At 39.7% G+C, this 18177-nt stretch overlaps 1 protein-coding gene across 3 annotated transcripts; it reads right to left on the bottom strand.

The window, feature by feature from the left end:
* Positions 1-10168: 10168 nt before the first annotated feature.
* On the bottom strand, positions 10169-17375 carry znf740b (zinc finger protein 740b). Of its 3 annotated transcripts, XM_083920860.1 has the most exons (7): positions 17277-17341; positions 14645-14795; positions 14232-14462; positions 13317-13445; positions 13099-13231; positions 12385-12503; positions 10169-12242 (listed from the first exon to the last, which is right to left on the bottom strand). In XM_083920860.1, the coding sequence occupies exons 2-7, from the start codon at positions 14687-14689 to the stop codon at positions 12093-12095; spliced, it is 807 nt and encodes a 268-aa protein (XP_083776986.1). In that variant the 5' UTR covers positions 14690-14795; positions 17277-17341; the 3' UTR covers positions 10169-12092. The 3 variants fall into 3 exon arrangements, with proteins under 3 accessions (XP_083776986.1, XP_083776987.1, XP_083776985.1); XM_083920861.1 differs by lacking the exon at positions 14645-14795 and having other exon boundaries at positions 17277-17375; XM_083920859.1 differs by lacking the exon at positions 17277-17341 and having other exon boundaries at positions 14645-14931.
* Between the last annotated feature and the right edge of the window lie 802 nt (positions 17376-18177).

Raw genomic sequence — 18177 nt, 5'->3', positions numbered from 1 at the left:
TACTGCAGGTGGGCTGCTAAATTATTGTTTGATAACTTTTACTTTTAATTTCACATGAATCCAACATATTATGAGCAAAGATAAATCAGCCTATTTGTGTCAAAAAGATACAGTTAAGCTTAAGGATCCACTGTGCCTTTCACATTAAAACACAATACATTAATAAATGCATGTCAATAATTCTTATTTAAATAGCTTAGTATTGTATGCACCCTAAAAAGCTAGGTGTATAGGATTTTGGCCACACTACATGTAGCTGTTTTAATGCACCTCAACATAGATGTAGTATGGGGTTTCCTGCACCTCTGCATCTCTCATTCAGCTAAGGGGCCATTGGACTAACTAAAGTTGAAGGCCTCTGCTATATGGTTTGGAATATATCTTTTACTAGGAAATAACATTTTAGATATTCTTGGCCAGATGACTTAACTGATTTAAATTCCTCAGCTCAACAGTACTGTGTATAAAATAATTTAGAAGTAGCTTTCTGTGCGTTAGGTATCAATCACAGTTTGTTTGTGTGTGTGTGTCTGTCTGTGCTGTGCTGTGCGCCAATGCCATGTGTGTGGGTTGATGTTTTCACATTACAGAGAGGAGAGTAGTCAATGAAACTGTTATTGTCTCTGACCCATGGACCTATTGTCTTGGCATTGCTCCAGTTTTACTCAGCCCTTGAATCTGTGGCTCTTTATGGTTGCGGAGATAGCATGAATGGAGGCCATGTTGATGCTACTTTCTAAGTGTTTTACTGGAGAAAGGGCAGTAAGAAAGAGAAAGGTAATCATTATAAATGGACTCCATTATCGTACCAGTTTATTGTTATCGCACCAGTTTGCTGGTATAATGAGGACAGCTTCTGTCTCAGTGTGCGGTTTCAGTGAGGGAGGGGAAAACATGAAGGTTAAATAGGACGAGGTTAGCAGAAGTAGACAGCAGTTAATGTGATTAGATGAGATCCTAGTGAGGGCATGGCAGGAAAGAGAGAGGGTTAAAACGGATCCCACCCAAGGTGCCTGTCCAGACCCTCCTTTTAATCAAGATAGCTCGGCAGCACCATCGGGGGCACAGTGACTTGCCTTCATCCGCTAATTACAGTTGCACCATCATAAAAAACCATTGAGGTAATTTATATTAATTATACAGGCATGAGTATAACAGCTTCAAACGCCATGGCTTGACATGCTGTACATAACATGCAGTAAAATTGTCAGAGACGTGTAGGCAAGAGTCTTGTAATTGATCGATGCATACGGTGAAAGAGTCGCTCTCTTTCTCTTGTGTGTATGTGTGTGAGTGGACTGTGTGAATTAGAGTCAATAAATTATCATCATCTGTAAGCTTACAGAGTCTTTATGTCATAGTCAATGGGCTTGAGCACCCATCCAATGGCATGCACTGCTAAAGAGAAACAGCACTGGGGAAACCAATGACAGCATGTTGGATGCAACACAGTAAACATATTAAAGGAAGTGTCATTATATCGTCTGAGCAGGACAAAGGCCAGGACCCACATGATGTTTAATGACCCAGTGTATTAAAATTAACAAGGCCATTTTAGCTCTACTGCTTTCACATTCCCATCAAGTAGATAATGCTTAAGACTTAACATAAGGATATTAACATAATGTCTGGAAAATCAACTCGTCAATTGATTATTGTTGAGCTGCATCCACTCATTTTTGAAACTAAACTACACAACCGTCATATACACAGAATCATTGTAAACATTACATAGCATTGAAATAGGTCATTAAAGGCTGTGTGTGTGTGTGTGTGTGTGTGTGTGTGTGTGTGTGTGTGTGTGTGTGTGTGTGTGTGTGTGTGTGTGTGTGTGTGTGTGTGTGTGTGTGTGTGTGTGTGTGTGTGTGTGTGTGTGTGTGTGTGTGTGTGTGTGTGTGTGTGTGTGTGTGTGTGTGTGTGTGTGTGTGTGTGTGTGTGTGTGTGTGTGTGTGTGTGAGTGCGTGCGTGCGTGCGTGCGTGCGTGCGTGCGTGCGTGCGTGCGTGCGTGCGTGCGTGCGTGCGTGCGTGCGTGCGTGCGTGCGTGCGTGCGTGCGTGCGTGTGTGTGTGTGTGTCAGAGGGCGCATACATGCAGAAAGGAGGAGGTATGAGCCCAGGCTTGCTCCCTTTGCCTCAGCAGCATCTTGGCAGCCTGACGTGGTTTATGGCCCCAGTTGCCCTCTCTGGGTCTGTTTATGGATTCCCATAGAACAGAGAATCATGGCCACTCCAGGAAAAGCCAGCCAAAAACAACACCTCTACCACTGCACCCCTGCCCGCCTTTGCCATAACTCAACACGCTGTTTATGTTTCTGAAGAAGGAAAAAAAGTGTTCATAGTAATGACATAAGATGACTGTAAATTCTGATGCTAATGTTTAATTTTTTTGTTGTTGATATAGGATTAAAATGTCACCACTAATGTGGCTGGTTTATTGGATGTCGTTACAGGTTGGTGAAAAAAATTGTGGGCTTTGTTAAGGGAAAGCTTTTTTCTTTGGTTTTGAAGTAGCATAGCAGTTATTTTATGATACCTGTAAGATTTATTACATGAAAATGTTCAACTTTGATAGGATAATGAAAGTGCACCACCAAGGGCATTGTTAATCGAGCAAATATTCTACCTGATGTGTTTTCCCCACAGTTCTCTTGTGCAAGTGCACTGTATTACTCTTTACTGGAAGCATGCTTTAGAAGAGTTATAGTGGAAGCACTCTGGGTGTGAAAATACTTTCTGGTCAAAGGTGGTAGGTGCATGAATGTTGCGTTTCTTTGTGGATTTGGCAAGAGAAAATCCTCAAGCATAGTTGCTCAGGTTTGCTGTGCCGCAGGGGCAACTCCATCATCCTCTGAAGCTGCACAATTGGGGCACATCTGGTTTGTGGATGGGCTCGACTGGACTCTGCCTGTATTCCAGAGGGCAGCGTGTAGCCGGGCTCCTGCCGCTGCTACTGATGGTGTCATGACAGTCAGAGGTTACTGGGTTACTGCTGTTATCAAACAGTCAACACTAAGTTTCTTGCAATGATGAAAAAAGCCCTAAAAGAGGACCATCCGTCATTTTCACTCTAAACAGTCAACCTCAGAAACATCCGTGCTGGTTGTAAAGCTTTATGAGTGTTTCTGCTGATGTTATTCAACTCCCACTGCATCCACCAGGGAAAAAATATTGTCTGTTTGTCCTTTTTTTTTTTTCTGGCCACATTTAGTCTTGTTTTGCTCAGGGGGGAAAATCTTCCACATGCCAGCCACTGCTTTACTATAGCATGTGCGTAGGTAGTTTTGTAGCCAGACGAAAGAATGCAAAGAAATGCATTTTCGGTTGCGTAGCTCTCTGAACCCTCCATTTGTTCCCTCCTCCCTCTGTCATCTACTCTTTCTCACTTTCTCCCCACCCTCCCTCCCTCCCCGTGGATTCCCCAACCACACCACAACACCGTTAACAGACGCTGCCATGACAGATTTACTGCCATCGTCTTTCCATTGGCCGCCAGCGTGACAGCAGAGATTTAACGCCGCCTTCTCATTGGCCAAGATTTGACAGGTTAATTTATGGGTGCACTGTGATTTGATGCCTCCTGCCTTTGAAGTGAGTTACAGCTCTGTCGCTTATAGGACACAGAAACGGTGTCAGGTTGCAATCGTAAAATCTTATCCCTGAAGGGAGGTGGCGCTGGAGTATAATAGTCCTGACGTCATCAGAGGAGAAGAGACCTTCTTGTGAGCAAAGAGGAGGAACAGAGACATGTTTGATAGGATAAAATGCTAGGTGTCTATCCAAAAATGCTTGGAATAGTTCACAGAAATATCCTGCTACTGCCAATGGGAGATATCCAGTTATGCCGCTATGTGGTTGAAAAAACAACTCTTGAAGGCAAAATCAGCAGATTAAGATTAGACTTTTATTGCAAACATAAAACCCAAGGTGATCTGCAGAGCATCTGAATCAATACATGGAACATACACAACTTATACACTTGAACAGACAATCACGTGTTTCCAAAGTCACAAAGAACATTTCGTTGGTGGCAATTAGCAACCAGAATATGATCAAACAAACGGTTCCAGGACTTGAGAGGGAAGCACCTAACATTCAGTCATCCACATCTTCATTAGATGTTTTGATTACTGTACTCACATTCATAGTATACACAATCCATGTTTGCCTAACCTGTACACACTAACAATTTCAGAGTGCCCCCGTCGTCCTGTTTTCTAGAGAATGCACACACATTATTAATTTTGAGCAGACGTGAAAATGATAATGCAGCATTTTTAATATTATCATATTATAATATAGTTCACAGCACATAAATTGCTTGGGCACCGCAAAGAGAGAGGAAAATGTGCGTGATCGTGCACGTCTGTCTGCATGCATCCGGTCACATTCTGATTCTTGTGGCTTTTCTACCTGCGTAAGAAGGTGCATTTGTCTTCCTCTCCTCTCTCATTCCAAATCTCTAATTTTCAGCAGGTTTTTGCTTGACTTTGGGGTCAGAAGATCCTAAGCGACTGAGTCAATCATGCATATATCTCATAGCTGATCAACAGCAGGAAACTGCCAAAGTCACTTTGGTGTCTGACTACTGTATCTGTTCACTGCGGCCCCAGCGTTCGTGCAACACCATCATCTATCTGTGGCCTATCTCTTCATCAGCCCGATAGTTTATCCTGACAAGATCAAGAGGAGCGAGAGCATGGCCCTGTAACAGCCTTGACCCGTGGAAATCTCTAAGGGTAAAAAGCATGGCTGCCCCTGCCCTGTCTATCAACCCCTAGTGAATTCATGCTCCGTTTCCCTTGGATATCAAATCCCTCTCTTTACTCTTTCACTTCACACTTGAGGTCGTCTGCTCAAGTGGAAAATTGTCAGAAAATAAAGAGACAGAGGAAAGCCCTGGACTTGCCTTGTCAAGTAGAATTGCATAATTTGATCAGAGACCTTCTCATGAACTTGATAAGTTGGGGTTACACACATGCCCTCTGACAATGTGACATGTAAGAGAAAGAAAACAGGTTTTACATCTTTAAGAGACATGATCCCTCTGAACTCAAAGGAATGATGGATAGTTTTGCGGTGTGTTTGAAGAGGTTGAGACAAATATACCTGTATAGAGTTTACCATTTCACTGAACTCTTTTCTGCGGTTATGCACATTTGTTAACCTTTGTCTTTGTTGCTCTGCTTTTTTAGTATGACCATAATATATAATTCTGCTTGGAACAGCAATATGACATCATTAGCAGGGGTTCTTTACCAAATCTGTAGCTTTAAGGTAATGAAAAATGTATATTCTAATACATTTATACTAGAGAAGAAATGGTTGGTTTTAATTTAATCCCGCCTGACATTTGTTAAGTGTGCTTCTGGTCTGTGGAACATTAAGTGTGTGGCTTCCCATATAAATATGTCTTTCTGCAGTGCGCATCCAGCACTTCTGAAGCCCTAATATGGACTCTTGTTGTGGCTGGTTGGTTGTTCCCTGGAGTAGCAGCTCAGTCCAAACGTGTCCCAACAAGCTGTAGATTAATAGGGAGGCGTAAAGCCAAGGCATGTTAATGTTTCTGTCGAGGCTGAACGCACTTAGAAAGTTGTTGGAAAAGGATTTTTACAGTTTCAAATTTCAGCAACAAAGTCCTATACAACTGGACTTGATCTTTGTTACTATATCTGCATATTGCAGACCTGTAGTAAAGGGGTGTGCATGGTAGAGCAGGATGCCCTCATACCCAGCAACCTCTGAGCCTCCTGCCAGACATATGCTCATTTTCAGGTTCATGCTTGTATGTTGGGTATCTACTCAAACATGTTTACATGCTTTCATGTTAAAAAAAAACAAAAACACAATCTTTTTCTCAAACGGAAAAAGCCCAGTCTTCTCTGATTGGTCAGCATTTCCGGGTCTTCTGCATCTGTGCTCTCTATGTCACTGCACCATCATTGCTGCTGGGGAATGACAGCATTGTAGCAGCAGTTTTTTACCTATAAATATACTGTATATATATATATCTTATATAAATTGTATATATATATATGTATAGTGGAGTCTGGTTGTGACATTATTACTGTACTAAAGTCTTGATGGCTCATTTAAAGGCAAAGTTTCTGATGTGTTCGGGATGTGTGCATTTCTCTGTGGTTTGAGCATTTTAATATTTATATTTTAAGTTAATATTTATTTTATTCATGTATTTGCACCTCGACCTGCTTTAAAATAAAAAAAGAAATTTAAAAAATCGCACTTTTTACAACATGGGACCTTTTAATTGAGTCAGAAGACTTAGTGATCAGAGGACTGGCAGTCCAGTGTGTTATTCCATATTAGAAACTCAGACATTCAAACACAACCTAAAACCAAAGAAACTAAATGAATTCAGCCATCACTTTAAACCTGTGCTTTTCCTCCAGTGACCTATCAAAAGGCACACGTTGGACACATATTCAAAAGCTTTAGCCTTTTTCATAACTCTGTCTCCCCGTTGACCATGAGCAGTTTCTCTTCTCTCTCAAATCTCTTGGCTTCACTCTGTACGTGTGTTTGAAACAAATTGCAAAAAGTGATTTTGAATATTCTCATTTTAAATTCTGACTTGAGTGGAAATCCATTGTAATGTATGAATATTCATGACTTGAATATATCAAAGCAGCGGGCCAAACTTTACTTTTCCCATGTTACGAGTCACATGGGTGATAGTTTTCGCTCTTTTCTCCTCTGTACTATCGTTTGTAGTACTGGGAATGATATGCAGAGGCTAATTAATCTTGTTGAGTTACACTAATTAGAAAAATAGTGGCAGACATGTGAATATGGGACAGTTTGAAGCATGATATGACAGATCATTCCCAGTCAGAGATGTTTTGTGAGGCATGTGGCGTGCATACATCCCATTGGTAATTTTCATACATTTACTAGATTTTGTAACTTTGTATACACTTGGAGGCCATTTTGTATCCAGTATCCAGATTGCTGTGAAATGGCTGCCAACGCCCTTCACCCGGTTATTCTTTAATTTAATATAACTAAAGTTATCATGCTGGTGCAGGATGCCTTTTGGTTATAAGGCAGACCAGGATTTAGCTACATACATAATTTATTTCTGAATAATAGCCCTGCAGTATTAGAGAATATTACAATATTTGGTAATCATTAATAAGTAATGCATTCCCACTTTCAATGCTCATTGTTTAACGAGAACTTTAGATTTATGGCAAATTCTTCAATATAATATCAAATAGTTATTGCGTAAGTGAGATATGTCAAATTGACGTTTTATCATGTATGCAGACACAGTACGGTTAACATTAAAATGTAAAAAAAACAGTAAGTGCATCAACATGAATATATTCACAGTTTCTAATTTAAGATTCTTTACATTTCTGCTTTTCATTTAGAGAAAAAACAGCTGTTGTGTTCTCATTTACTGTCGTGCCTTGATTGCCACGTGCAGTGAACGCTCAGCCTGTTCCTCTGTGTGAATGTCTGAGGACGTGTTCACTGAGGTGTCCAGGAAAATGGGAGTAGCCCGGACAGAGGAATTGAAATTTTAATGATGAGCAGCACCACCACGCTGACGGCCATGGAACACCTTAGACAGCTTAAATATCACCGCTAATTAACACAGAGAGGTGGGCTGTCACAGACATGATGGATGTTCGAGGGGGGAGCAGATCCCTGCTTTCAACCAACCAGCGATTCCTTTATTAATCAAAGGCTGAGATGAAAAGGCTCTCCCACACCTCGGGGAGAGAGAGATAGCAGGAGCCATTGTTAGGAGGGTTTCAATCATTTGCCGTGAGCATGTGCTGTATTTGATCAGGAGGCATCCAAACATTTGTCGGAGACAGAACGTTTCTGCTACTGAGTGCTTGTTTTTGTAAAGCTTTGAACCACCCACATGTTTACAGAACACACACAGTATGCACAGTCGACTGAGATTTACTGGTTGTTAGGGAAAATACTGTTTGTAGGAACTATTTTTTTCATCCCTCTGACAAGACAGGTGAGCATATAGATAGCTGACTATCACTCTTAAACAGAGCTCTCCTCCCTGATGGAGTGAGCCAGACTGAGCACAAGGCAGCACTCCTGCACTTTACCTCTGGACCGACTCCATGATCAGTCTGTCTCGCAGAGATGATTTCAAACCTAGATGATTTCAGCACTTTGTGCATGAAGATGGAGTGTTATCTCCCCCTCTCTGGTCTCCTCCCCATCTACCTCACTTAAGGAGGTCCATTGTTAAGTGCCAGGGGCCTGTGGGTGCTGTAAATCAGGCTGCAGAGGGAGGGGATGTCTCCCATGGGGGAAGGCGCACACTCCCAGCAGCCTTCAGGCTGATCTCATCCTGCCTATCCTAATGCTTTAATTAAAGAACTTGTCAATAGCAAAGAGGAAGGTGCTGAAGGGTATGATCTGCACTTCCTAACGTACGACTGATGTTATCTATGTTTGATTACACAGTTTGACAATAATACCTCTCAGCAGCAACATCTATAACAAATCATATATCTTTAAACAAGACAGGCCTCTGGGTATATGGTTTGTAGTCTTGTACTCTGTATCTACTTTCACCTGAATTTTTAGTTCCAAGTAGAGGTATGCAACATCAGATCTAGTTCATACATTTCCGACCAACTCCAGGCCATGATATCAGTGATTGCCTCATGGAAGAGGTGTATTGATTAAATGTTGTCTCTGCTTTAACAATGACTCAAGTATGAAGAATACATAGCACTTGGTTTTGCACAGTGTATATAAATACTGTCTGTTTCTGTCTCAAGGAAGGTTGTGAGCAGACAGTAGCTTAGGATACACCTCCCTCTTGTGGTGCAGACAAGGCTTTGTATCAGCCAACCAAAGGGATACAACTGTATTACAATGTGTAGTTGTGCTTGTTGATTAATTGATGATGGTTTATAAAAAATATTAATCACTGACAGTTTATATTAGACATAATTGTGTTAACTCTCTTATCAACTAAAACAAACGTAGGCTTCTAAAATGTGATTTGATTAATTTTTATTGTAAATTGAATAGGTTTTGTTTTTTTGAACAATTAAGTAATAAGTATTTTTTTGCTATTTTATACTTCTCCTCCACTACATTTCAGAGACAAATATTGTACTTTTAGCTCAACTACCCTTATTTGATACCTTTAGTTACTTTGCAGATTCAGAGTAATAATACAAATAGATGATGATGTAATATAATTTATTAAGATAAGACTGCATTGATCCCTTGGTGAAATCAAAAATCACATGCATATATTGTAAGAAAAGGCATCAATACATCAATCATAATAATTATAATTAAATATTATAATATACATTATTCTGAAATGGGCCATTCTGCATTATGTGTACTTTTACATTGTCAACTTCAAGTTTATCTTGATGCTAGAAGTTTTGTACTTTTACTCGAATAAGAAGTTTTACTTGTAACAGAGTATTTGTAAACTGTGTATTACTACTTTTACTGAATTAACTATTTTCCAAAACTGGAAAAAGGGACTAAATTTTAAAAGGAAATGTATCCTCAAAAGGGCAATTTAAAATAAATAGTTTGTTAGAGAGAAAGACAAATCTCCTTGATTAATTAAAAGTTTTGAGTTTAGTTTAGTTTTTTTATACACGACCTCCGATTACTTCAATTGATCAAGATTTTTTTTCATCTTTGGATTCTTGGTTCAGTGTGGAGGCGTGCAACACAAACGTTTTCTTCGAGAATTAAAGGTAACCGGGGTGAGTAATTTATCTACAAATTATCATTTTGGGGGCAAAGTCATCCTATGATTACTAAAACAACATATCACCAGCAATATGGAAAGACATTGTTAGGGGTTTCTTCTCTATGCTAGAGAGAAAATTGGCCCTCAAATGGTCATGGATGCCATCTGCTGACAAGATTGGTGCATTACATGCTTCTCAAATGTTTGGCATCTTTCTAGTGTGGAAGATTTGGTAGCTAATGTCCCATTTGAAGGCAAGTAATTCAATTTCTCATTTTGTGTTAGCTCAGTGGAAGTCCTCAGAACATACTGTTATTCTGACTTCCTTTTGGAAAACAAATGAAAGGGTGAACAACATGCATTTGTTTAAAAGGTGTAACAGCTTTATTGAGACTTGGGGCCCTAAGACTCTGTTCACTACAGTATGATTGACTTCTCCCCTGAAATGACAAAAAAGGTGAGGGCTCACATTTAAAAAAAAAAGAAAAATCTGTTTACCAAAAGAAAATGTATACAAGACCCTCTAACAAATACATGCAAAATAAAAATAAAAAATATATATGCTGATTACTAATCATCGCTGCTATACTAAAAAGGGAAGGAATGGCGGCTTTAACATTACTCCTAATAGTAAGTTGAAGGATGACTTTACATTTTCAGTTGTCATAAGAAATCATCAGACTAAGGATTATAACTTTGTAAATAAATTTTCTTTTGAAGAGTTAGGTCCCATACTATTTTCTACGCCTAATACAATTTAAATATATATTAACTTCATAAAAAGTAGACAAGTCAATGATGGGCCCCAAACTCCTTTCACGTAGTCTAAAAGTCTGACAGCAACAGAAGTACCAGTCTACAATACAATCGTCTACAACTGACCTAACATCTTCTGTCCAGTGTTTACAGTCTGATTTCCTCATACAGAGGCCTGAACATAATATAATGTAGGTTATCATCGTACAAAACACCACCTGAACCTTATGTTCCCCTGTCCACAGCTCATCATCTTCATTGAAGATGCTCAAGGTTACACTGGAGATGAAATGACATGACATATTCAGATTACATTCAGTCAGGTCAAGACAGAGACGGGCCCTAGAAATCTGTGGATGAAATTATACTTTCAATGGTTTAAATTGTTCTGGGCACTGAATTTTACTAGTCGGCACCGAATTTGACTTCTCAGCACCAAGGTTCCCCAGTCCCTTCGGTGAAAATAGGTTTAGGCTGAGGACTAGTTTTAATCCAATTGTACTCTCACAAACTTTCAGGTAGATTTCAGGATTTCAGATATCACACTAACCCTGCCTCACTTACCAAAATACTTTTGAAAGCACAAACGTCTTTCAGAGTCAGAAAAATCTACTACAGTAGCACCAGACAGGTGGTGACTACATCCAATTTAAAAAAACAACAAAAAAAACACCTCACAAACTTTGTTCAAGAGCATAACAAAAAAACTTCTTACAAACCCTGTCAGCCTTCTACTGTATTTCAACAGTGTATTCTACTAACAGTCAGGACAAAACCCCTTTAAAACAAGGTAGAACGGTGAATGTGAGCAAACATTTGCTACACAACTCAACTAATACCGAGATCAGTTGAACATTTTTACATTTCAGGAGCATCTAGTTAACTTTTAGTGTTCTTCAACCGGTTTGTACATCTGTCATTCATTTTTACAGATGGGGAATAGCCGGTAAATTACTTGAGATCCACTTAAGATGTGTGCGGGAAAAAAAAGTAAATTTTCTACATGAAGTGAAAATGGATTTACAGTTGAGATCATTATCAAAAATTACATTAAATTTAATTTCAGATGTGTTATGCACAAAACACCTTCAGTATTAGAGGTGAGTCTGATGTGACCTTTCACTTATGAGCAGTAGCTGATACTTGACTAGTAGCAGAAAAAATCACAAAATGTGAAGAACTCAAAGCTACACAGTTCTTTCTGTGTGTCCTTTAGCAAGCTGTCCGTAAGTAGTACAGGGCAGCACTGGGGTTGATTGCAGGTTAACAGGTAAACAGTCAAAAGTACTTGCAATCCCTCGATAGCAATATGAAAATAAAATACCTATAACCTTTCGGATAAAAGGAGATGTTTTTAATTCAGTTATTGCCATGATACCAAGTTTTCCAAGATTGCGAATTAGTCCTTCCCCTTCTTTTGTCTGTATCATGAATGGAGCAGGAGAATTAAAAAAAGTACAAAAATCCATTCTCAAGCTCTGTGAAAAAGCTGGCGGGAGCAAAGTAAAGTTTGTTTGTGTTTTTAGGATGGGCTGTTTTCAGGTTACTGTTGAGCTCCTTGCAGACTGCTGTTTGCTGCCTGTACGGTCTCTGTTGGAAGTGGAAGGTCGGTCAGACAGTCAGACGGTTGTTGGAAGGCTGTAAAGGGCTCCAGGAAGCCGGATGGGTAGTTGCGTCCTGTGAGTACTGGTTTTCTTCTTTGCTCAACCCAACTGTACATAGTCGTCGGTGCCTTAGCAGCCTATCTGTCCTTGAGAAGTTCTGGAGGCAAAGAAAGACGCGTTTTTCAGTCAAAGTTAGCGAAATGATGCTACCGACACTAATGCTGTAATCCTGATTAATAGGCAGAACCCCCAAAAAATACAGAATTGAAACAGAGACCCTGAAACAGCGGTTAACTAACCTGATGGCAGCGATCACACTGATACGGCTTCTCTCCACTGTGAACCCTCTTGTGTCTGTCCAGGTGGTAACGCTGAATGAACCGCATATCACACGCGTCACAAGCATATGGCTTCTCTCCTGTGGACAGACATAGGCCGAGCATTTAGCAGCATATTTATCAAGACTCACTGCATATTTCACTGGATGCAATCTTTTGAGACTGCAGCACAATTATGGACAAACGGAACCGACATTCAAAAAAGGCAGAAGAGTAAGGACGCATCGTAAATAATTCTAAACATACATACTACACATTAAAATAATTTAGTTCTTAAAATCATTTAAGATGGTTTGAGTCTGGTTTTTTTTTTTTAAGATTATTTTTGGAAGCCTTTCAAGCCTTTTATTATATAGGACAAAAACAGGAAATGGGGCGAGAGAGAGGGAGAGACATGCGGCAAAGGGCTGCAGGTCGGAGTCGAACCTGCGGCCGCTGCCTCAAGGACATCTTTACATGGGGCACCTGCTTGAACCAATGTTCCACCGGCCGCCCAGTCTATGTTTTTTATTTGTAGTTTAATCAAAGCAGGTGGAGCTTCAGAAGTTCGGTCCACTGGCTGAATAGTGTACTTACTACTAGTTACAGCACCCCGTTTCCCATATCTAGTAAACACTAAGGTAAATGTGTGGGAAAGGCCACACTGAAGTGAGGACACAAGCTGTGATTTCTCACCTGTATGTGTCAGTATGTGTCGCTTGAGGTGGTAGCTACTCCGGAAAGCTCCATAGCAGTGGTCACAAATGAAGTTCTTCTGGACTTTCAAGGAACTGTCATCATCATCCATATCGATTTGTGGCATTAAATGCTAACAACAATGACAAACAGAGTTGAAAGTTAACTGAACGTCAAGAGTAAAACTTTGCACAAGTGTAGCTTAGTAGCTTCGTTACCTCCACTTTAACTTTGCTGGTTGACGCTGATTTTTTGTGCTTCTTCTTGGGTTGCATATTCTGGTTCGCCTGCATGTCCTTTCCACCAATCATTCTTGATGAGTGATAATCCCCATCTTTTCGGATCAGCTGTTGGAGGAAGAAATGGTAGTTGGTGAACTGCACTGACTTTATATGCAGTATATAAACCTTGAATAAATAGTTTATAACGCACTATAATGTAAACTTAGTGTGGTATATTCCCCAAAAAGTTGCAGTTATATCACATTTGATAGCATGTAGCCTAATCTGAAAATGTGAATGACCGTTGTCAGGGCATAAAACCAATGATCTCTTGATATTTACAAATGAAAACTCAATAGCCTAATGATGGCAAAGCTGTCAGTGCTGAAGAAATTTTTTTTCTATTTAAACAAACAGTCAAAATTGAATCGTGGATTTGGGGAATCGTGATAACCCCTAGCAGATATTTTTGTCTTTGTCAACAACTATAACTCCTCCTGTGGACAATCATAAGTAGAAGCTGATGTTTACACAAATATAAATGACAAAGTGGTGGTGGTGGGGGTATAAAATGTCTTCATAGGAGAAGATATTGTTGAAAATTACTAATATACTGTATATTAACACTTTGTATCTGCTTGCAACTACATTATAGTGCCTTATTTTCCATGTATTAAATGTTTCTTATAACTGCTAAGTTGTAAGAACTATAGTGTTAACTGGTAGCTCTAATTCCAGAAGTAGAGTCGTCTTTAGCCTGAGTTGTAAGTGTAGTTAAGTTTATTTTCACTGCCATGACACCTGTCTGTTAACAACTTAAATTCGGTTCATGAAAGCAAAGAAATAACTATTAGAAATAAGAGCTTCCACAGGCGTTCTGAGTGACCCTTCCCAGTCTTCTCTTTCTCTTACCAGGGGTGGGCAGCTCCCAGCTGAAGGATGGCCCATGTGGCTGTGGTGGGGTTGTCCATGGTGGACCTGGTGACCATGGTTGTTGCTATGTTGCGAATGGCTTTGGTGGCTCTCAGGACTGGCCCTGTGCCCTTGGCCCAAAGGTGACATCATCCTCTTCTGGCCTGGGATGTTGTTGGCTTGCATCAGGGCCATGCTGGACAGCACTGCCTCACAGCCCAGCAACCCAGCCTGGCAACACAAACTAAATGTTAGAGCAGAAAAAGGGGGGCGCAGGACTCCTCACAGAGCCGAGTCAGGGTAAGGAGAGGAAGCTGAGTAATGGGAGTAACAGAAAAATGCAATGGCATCAGGATTGGGAATACAAACTAAAAACACGATGGTGTTCCGGAGATGAAGAGACTTCCACTGACCCATTTCATATGGTCTCGAACAGAGTTGTTGGAATGGTGTGTCATCTCCGTGGTTTGAATGCAAGTGTGTTTGGGGGAACAGAGGGGGCTTCACTTAAGATGAGGGGTTACAGAAGAGACCACACCCACCCAAATCATCAGGGGCCAAAGCCTGAAAGTAGAGGCATGACAACATATGGCTAACATTTTTTTACACGCTGGGATAAGGGGCTGGAAAACCAGATCATTCAAAAAAAATTCCCAAATCCCCAAATCTGGACATATTACCAGCAATTTAGGTCCAGTATTAATATGTTCAGTTTATCAGGGAAAAAAGACCCAATGGTTTGGTGCATGCCTTGTTTCCATGGTTGACAGAATGCACAACAGTCCGACTGAGAAAAAATAATGACACCTAATGGGTAAAATGAAGACAGTCAAAAAGGAAACTACATCTGTGTAGATGTGAAACATTAATTCAAAAAAACCTTCATGCATGAGGTGATATAAAAGACAAGGATCTGCTGTGTGAGAGCAGCAAGTGTACTGTAAAACACAATTTTATCTAGCTGAAATTCATTTGTAAAGAACATCTTAAAATGGCAATGATGTGATGTTTTCTTTTTTTCAATTTGTTTTTGGCCTTTTCATGCCTTTATTATGACAGGACAGCCGGAGGAAAAGGGCTGCATGCCGAAGCGCACTCACACTGTATATATGGGGCGCCTGCCCTAACCACTGAGCCACCGGGCACCCCAATGTGATGTTTTCTAGACTGATTGAAGCTATGGGCCTAGTTTGTTTGAATAACTATGCATGTAACACTTCAAAGAATTTTCATGCGGATAATGGTTCAAATCAGTCTGTATTGGTTTTTACCATGTTTCATAGCACAAACCAATTGATGAATCTTTAAAGTGTCAAATAGTCCAGTAGCCAGTTAATCATTATACAGTGAACTGGATTTCAGGCACTGAAATGTGACACCGAGTTTGCTGATGCAATAAACATTTGTGGTGCAATTCTAAAGCACTGCACGATTGCCACAAACATATATCCTAGGAATTATTATAGTGTAAAAATAACTAATAATGTGTGTACAAACAATACACACATTTGTAATCATTTTTTCTCTTGTATTCCGTGTTTGCACTATTCTGAAGAGAAAAGTGTGGTTTTATTACCCCCCCCAGTCAGTGAGCTTTTATGTTGTACTTTTATGATTTCATAAACCTTTAAACAGTCAGTGCACAGGGATTTTTGGATTAAAATACCTCAGAAAGTATCAGTAGCTTACTGAACTAATGATTGTGTAGTGACATTCATCATTTAGTAGGCAGGGGATAGTAATTTTATGGCTGTCCTTGATTAAAAAAAATCCTGAGTCAACTAACAGTCATTCACCCGAAGAATCATTTTACATCTCGTGCTGAGAGAGAGAGAGAGAGAGAGAGAGAGAGAGAGAGAGAGAGAGAGAGAGAGAGAGAGAGAGAGAGAGAGAGAGAGAGAGAGAGAGAGAGAGAGAGAGAGAGAGAGAGAGAGAGAGAGAGAGAGAGGAAGAGAGGAGAGAGAGAGAGACAGACACACACACACACACACACACATACATACATAAATGTGTTCATGAAGTTCTTGGAATTAAGGCATTCAGCATGAAAAATGACTGAATAAATCTAAGTCGACCAAGACCAAAATTGGCGATTAGTTGATAAAGAGGGGTCAGCCCTGTCTACTTTAATGTGACTGGTTCAACAAATTGCGTTAAATTAATAACAAACAAGGACACTTATGTAAACTATCAGACCTACACACTTAACAATGAAATTTAAAAAATAGAACTAACTCTTGGTTTGGGTTTAGCATTTGGATTTCGTCAAAAACTTTGAGAAATTTGTAATTTGGACTCTTGCCAATATAATGTACAAGGCTAAATCAAGTCAAGAATCAGTTTGGCCCTTAAATTAAAGAGAATGGCCACAGACTCAGTGCGGAATGGTTAAATCCTTGACACTGGAAAGCAGATTATTTATTATTATTATATTTAACACATTAATTCCCTGACAGCAAGGCAAATTAGCATAAAACCACAATGCTCATAAGTACTAATTGACAGAGAATGTCATGTGGAGCATCATTACTGCAGTTTTGTGTCAAGTTTACAACAGGTAGGCTGTGAATCAAAATATATAGCAGATACATGTGTACCGTGCATACACCATGCATAAAAGCTTGACTTATCGTGAAAACGTTGGAGTTGCTGTTTGGAAAAGCGACCAAATGAGCTGTATCAATCAAATAGGACTTTTATCTAGAGCGCACTGGAAGAGGCAGATTCTGTTTTAGATACAATATTTAGAGTGCAGGTTTAAAAGTGTGAAGCATACTGAGAGCCTCTGCTAAATGAAACAGAAAGGGCTAACCTGCTAGCTAGCCCAGTGGTTGGGTTTTGGGGCAACTCTTGTATGATGAACCCCCACCCCCCGCCCCAGACAACACAACAACAGCTAGGAAGGCAGGCAGGGCGTGCGGGCTCAGCGCCGACCACGAAATAACGCCTCCCTCGCCGGCTACCGCTGTTAGAATCACACACGTAGCACATTATAAAACGTTTAAGGAACCGCGAGTGAAATTCGTTGCAAAAACGACTGCTTACCTTTTGATTTTCTAGAGTTTTGTAGGTTATTATTTCTTGTCGCACTTCCAATTTTTTCTCAGTTTACAAACACTGACAGGAAACGCCACCGGAAGTGCTCTCCGGAGCGGGCGGTGATTCGCCAGAAGCCCTGTCACGTGACCGAAGCGGAATGACCCACTTTTGCGGCCATACTTGTGAGGGAATGAGACAAAAATATAACTTTAAAAAAATATATGTATTATATATATATATATATATATATATATATATATTATATATATTATTTATATCTCTCTCTCTATATATATATATATATTACTTTTATTTTTATCATTACATTTTTGTTTTTATTTTTCATTGTATTCTCTCTCGTGTCTATTGTTTTTACATTTAGCCCAGTTGTATTATTGGGATTTTTTTTAAAAAAAAGGTATAGCCTAATCGAATAAACATTTAAGCCATTCTTTAAGCATGAGAATCAAACATCTGAATTCAGTTTAATGTCTTGCCTCTCTTGTCTTACATAGTTAACTGTAAGATCTTTGAAGTTTAGACTGTTGGTCAGACAAACCAAGACATTTCAAGCCATCACCTTGGAAAATGGCATTTTTCAGTGTTTTCAACTTTAACTTCAAATTTTATTTATTTCCCTGTATGGCAATTGGTTATTTCCGATGTTTAACATAATAAATCATTAAAGGGGGCATATTGTCATATTATGCTTCTCCTTTGTGTTTCTACTCAAATATGTATTTATGCTTTAATGTTCAAAAGCATTCGTTTTCTCATACGGTCCGAATTCACCTGTATTCTCTCTTGGTCTGTAACGCAATGTAGTGGCCAAACGGCGGCATTACAATTTTAACTTAACTTACATGGGGAAAGAGACGTCTGTAAATATGTGTTTTGAGCATCACAG

The sequence above is a fragment of the Echiichthys vipera genome (assembly GCF_963691815.1).
Source record: "Echiichthys vipera genome assembly, chromosome: 9".
In the NCBI taxonomy this organism is placed as follows: Eukaryota; Metazoa; Chordata; class Actinopteri; order Perciformes; family Trachinidae; genus Echiichthys; species Echiichthys vipera.
Note: the sequence above shows the minus strand (reverse complement) of the source record. Positions and strands in the feature narration are given on the sequence as shown.